General features: G+C 39.2%; 2 protein-coding genes across 2 annotated transcripts in view; both read right to left on the reverse strand.

Moving 5' to 3' along the window:
- Positions 1-9,057, reverse strand: part of LOC119773615 (protein piccolo-like) — a 41,693-nt gene extending 32,636 nt beyond the window's left edge. The window contains exons 1-4 of the mRNA XM_038270672.1: positions 7,505-9,057; positions 7,142-7,407; positions 5,965-6,775; positions 3,032-4,073 (exon numbers count right to left, since the gene is read on the reverse strand). Of these exons, the coding sequence (XP_038126600.1) occupies positions 3,032-4,073; positions 5,965-6,775; positions 7,142-7,407; positions 7,505-9,022 (3,637 nt within the window). The 5' untranslated portion in view covers positions 9,023-9,057. The remainder of the gene's footprint in view (positions 1-3,031; positions 4,074-5,964; positions 6,776-7,141; positions 7,408-7,504) is intronic.
- An 80-nt stretch (positions 9,058-9,137) lies between these two features.
- The window catches only part of LOC119773616 (mucin-17-like), a 42,540-nt gene continuing 42,296 nt past the window's right edge, over positions 9,138-9,381 (reverse strand). Inside the window, exon 14 of the mRNA XM_038270673.1 lies at positions 9,138-9,258. Within this exon, the coding sequence (XP_038126601.1) occupies positions 9,203-9,258 (56 nt within the window). The 3' untranslated portion in view covers positions 9,138-9,202. The remainder of the gene's footprint in view (positions 9,259-9,381) is intronic.

Raw genomic sequence — 9,381 nt, forward strand, 5'->3', positions numbered from 1 at the left:
CTTTCCCCTCAGGACACTGGCTTGTGATGTTTCATGGGCATTACGCTGCTGTGCTTTATACATAAGTTAGGCTGTTGGTGGACATACACTCTGGACTCGTTATGAATACACGATGTATACAACCAAAATTGAAAAAATACATAGAAAGTTCAGCGTATGCCAGCTCTTTAGATGACTCTGGGACATCAGGCATACTCTGGCTAAATCATCAAGTTGTGACAGGGCTCTCAGGTAGCACTATTGTGTATTACTTAGCCACTACCGGACATAGACCCACAACTTCCAGGTTTAGTACCCCCAAAGGCGAAAGGCAACACTGCACTGTAAATAAGCCATCTCCCTCCTTGTTTTCCAATCTTATATCAAACCATTTGGAGACTGAAAAGTCATGAAGTTACTTGGAGACAAGACACATTCCCTGCTATAGATTAAATACTACATCCATGAACCAAAAGTATATCTGATCAGGACAGTATCGTACTGCTTTGTTGCCTAACAACTTTTAAAGGGAAGCCCAGACTGTGTTAAAGAGGGGCTCTGGGTAACATGACCCATTCAGTGATAGTGACCCTCTCCAGTAACAGTGCATTCACATCAAAAGCATTTTCAGTGACCTGAGTAATCAATTTAAATGTCATCCCTATACAGTGTTCAGGAGTGCTGGAATGCAATGGACATATTTATAAAGATGTGACAGGCAAAATGTTGCCACTTTCAGCAATGCAACACCTGTGATGGATGCTAAGCAACATTCACTGCCGTTGGAAAATCTGAATGTTTGTGTCTTATGGTGTTACAACCAATCAGGAATTGTATGTGACTGTGACTTTGGGTGAAGAACCCAGCAAAGACTAAACTTTTTTTAATCTTATTTTCTTTACAAATTAAGTTAAGTAATGGTCTTATGAGGTGTTGGTTGACTTTTAAAAAGTTATTTCTATTAAACTTGGAAGGACTTAAATTATTCATTATTCATCTTCTCCTGTAGCTCAAGAGCCTTCAGCAGCTGCTTTGGTGCACACTCTTCGACTGGTCGATTGCTATGCTTAACTGCTGTCCTCCTCTAAACTCCTGCTATCCTCCCTCAGCTCCCAAGCAGTGGACAGCTGGCCGCCTCTGTCCTGCTCTGGTGCACTCTCTGCCAAGATTGTTGTTCTGAAATCCCGGGGCTCCTGTCTGAGTTCCAGAAAACCATCTCACCTTAGCTCTGTTGTTCAGGAGATCCTTCCTCGAAGCAGGATAATTTTTGGTCTGGGTCAGATGAAATCACAGTGGAAAGTGACCATAAACCAACTCTAGCTACTTGCCTTCATAAACTGGGTTAATCCCTGGAGGATCTTGTCAACCCAGGGTCGAGGGCACACTTCTGCTTTCCATAATAAATAACCCACAGTGACTTGCACTGTAAAATACAGGTCCACCATGCTGAGTTGAATACAGCAAGCAGCAGATAGAAACTTCTTTGATTTGATGTAACAGGACTGGAGTTTGTCACCCCCATGCAAATTGCTGGGGATATGTCAAGTGTCCAATAGTGGTGACTTTGATGCTCGAATTGCGTTTGGTGTGAATGCACTTTTACATACTTTTTTCAGAAGAGAATACTACTTGAAGCCTTGATACATGCCAAGTGATGTATATTGACCTGAAAAATCATTGAATATATCTTAAATTAAGCTGATCCTTCGGGAAAAAAAACTTACCGGAGGCTGCTTTAATAACTGTTTGACAAAAGTAATGAAACACTACCAGTTACAATTTTATGAAGATTGATAGTCCATGCTAAAATTTTCTGTTGATTACTATCTGTCTTCAACAAGACATCTACAAAAACAAAAAACAAGCCCAAAATATAAATTTTATTAACATGGAAATGGAAGACACCCATTACACAACATGCAAAGATGCAAAGTACAGAAAAAAAATCCAAGAAAAATACCAACAGAAATGAGACACACATGACTAAGTCACACAAAAAACTTGATACTTAAAAATAGTCACTGCATTACCAGAAAATCAGTTATTGTTACAAATATACATGGCCAGTCTGTGAATCAGATAATACAGACTGGCTATTTTGTGTTCTTATGAATTATAAAACAGCAGTCACAATGTCTTCCTATAAATTATAAAATGTTCCATATCAAAATGATTTAATAACATTAAAATCTTTTAAACGTGTATGAGTGTTGCTATAAAGTGTTGACCAACTCCAAGTTGTTTTATTTTTAAGCTTGTGTGTTTGAAGACATTTTACTTGCCAAGCTTTTAGCTAATGATATTCAAAATGATCAACATCACAAAGCAGCAGCATCACAAAGATATGACTGAGTGTAGATTTTCTATTCTTAACTAGTCATAGGTAGAGAGACAAATTGCATACAATGCCATGGCAATATTCAAACTTGGAAACCAAGTCCAGTGGATTGTTTTTAATTTCTTTTGGAATGACAATGGCAATATTCAATATGTTGTTGAACTAAGGTATTTATACAGGTTAACAGGACCTGAAAACTAAATTTGTAATTTTTTTTCCCATCTTATTTAAAAAAATACTTTAATGCGTTGCTCTGTTCCATTTAACATTAACTTTAAAGCAAATATGGTGTGTCTGATCTGTCAAATTTTAAATCCTCCAAAAATAAGGCAGATATATAAATCAAAACATGTATACTTGCTAAAATTGCCTTGATTTAAAAATATGGATGATAATTTATCTGTAAAAAAACATAAAACATGCAAATGGAATTACACAGCAAAAGTGGACGAACTGAATACTGACATACATAAACTCATAAGATTGAGAGTTTTATGTACTTGTGAGAGGGCAATATAGAGGAAGCACAAAAGGAAATAAAAAAACATGCAAACTTCCATTTAACTTTTCCTAGAACAAAGGAAACAATCAATTGACTGATCAATTTGAAAGAGACAGTTTATGCACAAAGTCAATAAAACAACTCGGCATTAGCATGCATCACAAGCAGATCCGCACAATTGAACTGCTTCATTAGTCTCAGGGTCCATTTACCTTCACTGTCAGACATGGCACCTTGCAGATCATCCATGATGAAAGCGATGTCTCTATCGTAGCCACGTGTCCGTGATTCTTCCCTCATATGTTGTTGTACTTCTGGCAAGGAATGGCTAGAACCAAACTGATCTCTGGAGTCAGCAGAAATGGGAGGCAAGGGACCAGCAGAAGCTCTAGCCATACCCATAGGCTGCCCCACTGGGCTCAGAGGACTTTCCTCCTCTGAGTTCTGAGCCACAATGGGGATACGGCCCCTGCTTTGGCTGATAGGCAAACTAGTGGGTTTTGCTCTAGAGACTCCAGGAGCAAATGCTGCGTCCAGGACCTCCCCATCTGTCTTAAGTCTGAGTGAGGAACTTGACAAATCCCTTTTAATGGACAGATCTAAACCATATATAGAAGATGGTCGAGAAGAGGGGCGCGAAGAGGGACGGGATCGAGTGCCACTTGGATATGTTCCATCCTCTTGAGTGGTCCCTCTTATAGTTGATCCCAAGCTAAGAGACTGGCCAAGGTTTAGAGAACCAGAAAGGTTAGCTCCTAAGGAAGATCCCAAATATTTTTGCTGCTCAGACAAGTTTTTTCTTAAACCAAATGTAATTTCGTCCTGAAGTAACCTGGCCCTAGCTGCTAGACTGGACACGGACGAAGCCCTAGGTCCCATGTAGCTACCAAATTCAGGCTCAAGGTCTCTACTTTCCTGAATAGGAGAAAATTTTGTGATGGTCTTAGAGTCTAGCAAAGCCTTTTTGTTCTTCATCTGTTTCTGGTAGAGCATAGCAGCAGGAAGATTCTTTGCAGCTTGCTTTTCAAGAGTGAGTCGTCCAATGCTATATTTCTCTCCTTTAGGGAAGTGACGGAAACTACTATCACTTGAGAGATAATGAGAAAGTCCAAGGCCTGTTAAATGTTCTAGTCCTTCAGTTCCTCGCCTAAACTCTTGCTTTATTTGTTGCTTCAGTAGCTTGAGTTCATACGGCTCCTCCATAGAATCATCTTCTCCTTTTCCAAAACGTGATGAACCCAAAAACTCAGCCACCTAAGGTAAGAAAATAAGGCATTCATATTAGAGTGAGCGTTTTTGCACTTTTTGGTAAATGGATTCGTACTAGCAATTATGATTTTGCATATAAGATCTGTCAATATATTAAGAAAATATTTCAGAGTAAAGGAAATATATATATCAGTTAAATTATGTAAATAGGGTTAGGGTTCTTTATTTTGTTGTTAATTTTTATAACTGTTTTAATATCTTATAATGCCATAACTACAAATTCTGATGTTTATTTTAAGGTTACGTGAATAAATAGATCCAACAAAGTAGTCTACCATTGTACTGTACATAAAAAAATAGTTGCAACATTTAAAACTATATTGAGGCATGGTGAAGATACTTCCTGTGCAGGAACAGGAAAGTATGGGAAATGTGGGTGCAGTTAAATACAGTGCCCTTCTGGAATAAACACAGACAAATGGACAACAACCCCAAACAAATAGAAAAGAAAATAGAAAACAGAAAAGCCTAAATCTATAGATCTCTTCGTAAACATGTTGGTAAATATTGTGGTTTATTTCTGTGGGTGGAGCACAGCGCAAGGTGAAAATATTCCCCCCCATCACTATTTACAATCTGAAAACGGAAAAAAAAACTGCTATATCGCTATTACTAACTGCACTTGCATGTCACTGGAAATCCAGCATTAGCTTACTCAGGCCCTTTCACCTCTTGGGGGTTTTCTGCTAGTGCTACTGGTCGCTGGATGCAGATGCTAGCGGTTTTCAGGTATGTGGTAGAAACTTCAAGCACCAGAATAAAAGAACATATTTTGCTGGCAAGTTTATAAATTTTAAGTTAGTTTAGGTTAGTTTAGGGGGGAGGGATTAGAGAACTCACTTTCTTTGCAGGCAAATGAAAAAAAATCCTTGCTTTTTATGTAAACCTATTTGAGTTTTACTCCGTTTTAATATATACATACATGATTTTTCTTAATTTTGATGGCTTTATGTTAACAGCTCTGAATGAGCAGCCCTGTGCCCACCTCCCTGCCAGCTCTCAGATCAGCATATCTGATTGTTTGATGTGGTCTGTTGAGCAGCAAAAGTTAAATTTTTTCCAGCTCCGGTATCTACTGATTGTAAAGTGCATCAAACGCCTAAGATGCTTAGAAGATGGTGAGGCGCTGGACAGATGCATCAAGATGTGTTACTCCTGCTGCTCGAGATGTGCTGCAGGACCTATTGATGCGCTTTGATGCTCGTCAACATAGACTTTGCCTGTAAACCTACTGCCTCTGCTGCTCAAATCGCGTTCGTTGTGAACATTACATGACATAATTGTGACATAGTCAAAAAAATTGTCTATATATATATTTATGTATTTAGAAACAGAACAATTTCAGCTTGAATTCCAATTTAAAATTAAGAGAAGGCTTCAATTTTGAAAGTCAAACTCCTCCCAACTTCACTAAGTTGTACTTTTTAGCAAAGAAATTGAAAAACAATATTTGCCTCTAGAAGTTTGGATCTGGTCAAGTAAGAACCCTCAAACACTGGTGTTCAAAAGGTGTTTCTTTTCACATTAAAATAAAACAATACTTTGTGTAGGTCTGTCGCATTATATCTAGATTAAAATTAACGTGACAAATTGTTAGCCAATTAAAGTGCTATAAATATTTGCGCAAAACAGAGTAAAAGTTTAGTCTGTTAGGGGTTTGAAGATATTCTTACTCATATAATGATTTCAATGATGATTATGGGATAACAATAGAATAAAACAATAAAATAAAAAAACCTGTTTATCCATATTTCATTTGTACTCAGTACCACTGGAACACAAATCCAAATCACCAGAGGGGTAATAATCATATTCAAAAATGTTAAAAACACAGATGGTGTGAAATAGAAAAGGAAACAAGAAAATAAGCATTTACCTCTGCTGAACGCCTTGCTTCTGCTGCCCTGATCAATCTGTCCGTTTTCGATAGCTCTTTATCAGGGATGTTAAATCCAGAGCTGCCAAGTCCTGTTGAGGCCTTAGTGAGCTCTCCTATGTCCTCTATAAGCACATAGTTCCTGGTATTGTGATGGTCTATATCAGCATAGAAAGAATCAGCAGAAATACTTGACATGGGACTGGAGGCCATGCTTCTCTCCTCTAACCTCAAATCTAAGTTGCCATACTTGCCCCCCATGTGAGCAACCCCATAGCCACTTTCTGTAGAGGTTGGCACAATGAGGAGAGGCTGGTTACGCATCACCTCATAGTTGGTGCTAATTTTGGGCTCTATATCAGATAAAGTAGTTTGGCGTGGTTTTCCCTGTTGTAAAAGTAAAGCATGCTGGTAGCTGCTAGGCTGACCCTGAGAATGAGAGAGCGATAGTGTTTGATAAGGAGACACCTGATGATGGTAAAGGGACTGCTGCTGATAGATATTTTGTTGGGTGTAATGGCTTGTGGATTGAGTCTGAGGAACATACTGACCATACTGGGAGTAGGGGCTTGTAAGGGTGTTGTACTGGGAATCAGCTTCTGTTTGGGGAGGGATAAATTGATCAAATTCTGACTGTGGTGCAGTTCGTGGTCTCTCAAGGCCTTCCCCTTGACTTTCTCTTATGTTGCCAACCTCACTGTCTGACATGTAGTCCCTTTCCTCTGCCACACCCTGGAGATATGCCCTTTCTCTCTTTTCTCTTTCCTGTAACAATGCCTCCTTGCGACGGTTTATACCCATCTCCAGATACCTATATCAGAAAAAAAAGTTTTAGATTTCAAGTAATGACAATTCCTAAGACACACTTTTGAAGAGTTACGCAATTTTCCAGTTTCTCACACATTGTACCTGTTACTATGTTTAATAGTGATGAGGTCTCATTCAGTGCTGTCAAGGCAGTCTTTTAGCCCATAAGCTATTAAGGTAAAAAGGGAATGATGATGAAAATAAAGAAAAGAAACTGAAATGGTTTAATGAAATGGTCTGTTCATTTTTTCTTTGTTTTAATGATCGGCTTTTAATTTTCTGAAGTAAATTAAAAGTATTATAACAGGGTGGAAAATTAATCCTTCTAGATAACTTGGTAATTTGTTTCAAGGAATGTGTAGCACCTCACCGCAATTTGGCATCAATCTCCTTTTCCTCTTCATCAAGCTCTGCTTGTTTCTTGCGTAGTTTAGAAGATTCCCTCTCCACCAGATCCAGTTCCTTATCTATATCTTGCAGAATCTTTGCACGGGCCATTGTTGTGCTCCGGGCAAGACGGCGACGAGCAGAGTTCGTACTATAGCCTGATCTTCCTGCCAAAGAGTCATCCTCAGAAGGGGGGTCTGGGAGGGTTCGCTTTACTTTCTTACAACTACTAGAAGGAGAACCACGACACTACAACACAACAAGAAATCACACATCAGGATGTGTATGATTAAAAAATTAATAAATTAGTTCATTTGTTTTATTTGCCAAAAATTTAAAGACTTACAGAATAGCTGTCTGCATAATATCCTCCAATTCGGTCTTCAGTTGAAGGACTAAGAGACCTAGGATCTGACAGAGATTTCTGCCCAGATTTTAAACTCCTAGGGCCAGAGGAGAATCTGGTTGGGTCAGCAGTTAGCATTCTTTGCCCTCCATATGACTTTTCTGGAGATATAGGAGACACTTGACTGTAGTGCACTTTGGATTTAGAGGGGAGATCTGTCGTTAGTTGTGTACTATATTCAAACTCAATAGGTGAATGTCTTCTGTCTGAGTCAGTTTGACAGCTAAGACTCCCACCTCTATTAGAGTTTTCTGGAGCTGATATGTGCTTAACAATTTCTATCTTTGTGTCCATTTGGACATTGGGTCGTTTCATAGTTCCAGAGTGGTCAGTTTGGACTGAAATTTCTGATACTGTCTGGATGGCAATGCTAGACACCTTGGATCCATGCTTTCCATCACTGCTGTGCTTCCGAGAACGGCGTCGAACTTTGGTGGGGGCATCCCATTCATCTAGATCATCCTCATCAGACTGAACTAAGCTATCAATGTTTTTTTTGCTCTTCTTTTTTCTCCCCACATGTTGCTTTTCCGCAGAGTCTTCATCATCTGTTTGTACACCACTGTCAAGGATTTTTTTACTTAAATCCTGGTCAGCTTGCAGCTTAATTATGTGAAGCTTCTCATTATGTTGTTCTGTTTGTGCTTCTGTACAAGGAAGTGTAGACTCATCTTTTACAGGCCAGTACTGACCACTATCCCCCACTCCTGCATATTTAGCTTCTAAAAGGTTTCCTGTCATACCAGTACTGCTGTAGTGCTCATCTAGCTGCCGCTGGAGCTGGAGTTGAAGTTGCTGAATTTGTTGCAACTGCTCTTTTTGTTGAGCATAGGTCTCTTGCTGGGCCATCATATGGGCATGGTGTTCCTCTTCCTGCTGAAGAAGCAGCTGCTGTTTCAGAGCTTGAAGTTCTTCAAGTTCCCTTTGCACCATAAGTTGCTCCTGTTCTCTGTAGCGATGGATTTCTTGTCTTTCCCACTCCAGTTCCTCAGCAAGACATAGCTGTTTAAGCTTCTCTAATTCTAGAAATTCCCTCTCCATCTGATACTGGGCCATCTTGGTGTTGTCTAAACCAGGAAATATTGGTGAAGAAGCTAGAACATCTAAAGAAGCAGCAATGGCTTCAAGGGTGGCATCTGAGTACATTTCTGGATAGCCAGTTATGAGGTCAGCCAACACTGTAGGGAAAAACTCTTTTGATAGATCAGCCTCAAAAGGAACTATTTGTCCTGGGTCTGTTGCAGGAACAAAACCATATGAGTGCTGTAATGAGGGATCCTGCATGGTTGATGTAGGTGTAAAAGTAGTGCTGAAGATGGAGCCTGGTTGCGTTGTAATTGCATATGTCGATGGAACTGGTGCTGCAACTGAGGAATAAACTATCCCATCTGATGTTCTTAAAGCACTATTTACTCCAAATCCACCAGCAGGAACCTGGGAGATTGGGGCAGTAATCATTGCAGAGTAGATGCTGGTTGCTTTGCTAGTGTAGTCTAGTGCTTCACCTGCCAGAAGTCAAAATATATATGTCTTTCGTTAGAGTAATTTCACAAACAACGAAACTAAATTGTGTAATCAGGATCATGCATTTGGGGTAAAAAAAGGTCCACTGCACAGGCATATATGGAGGTATTTTGGTTAGCAAGATGCAAAACCAAAATATTGGGGCAGTACACGCAGGCAAACACATGCATCTGTATGAAGAAAAAAGCAAACAAACAGAAAACAAATTACTCGATTCGTAGAAAATATGTATATCACAAAACAAATCCAACAATTAAAGCATTCAATATAAACTTAAGTGTAAAAAAACTGAA

This window comes from Cyprinodon tularosa, unplaced genomic scaffold, assembly GCF_016077235.1.
Source record: "Cyprinodon tularosa strain WSP-4 unplaced genomic scaffold, ASM1607723v1 ctg771, whole genome shotgun sequence".
NCBI classification, from domain to species: domain Eukaryota; kingdom Metazoa; phylum Chordata; class Actinopteri; order Cyprinodontiformes; family Cyprinodontidae; genus Cyprinodon; species Cyprinodon tularosa.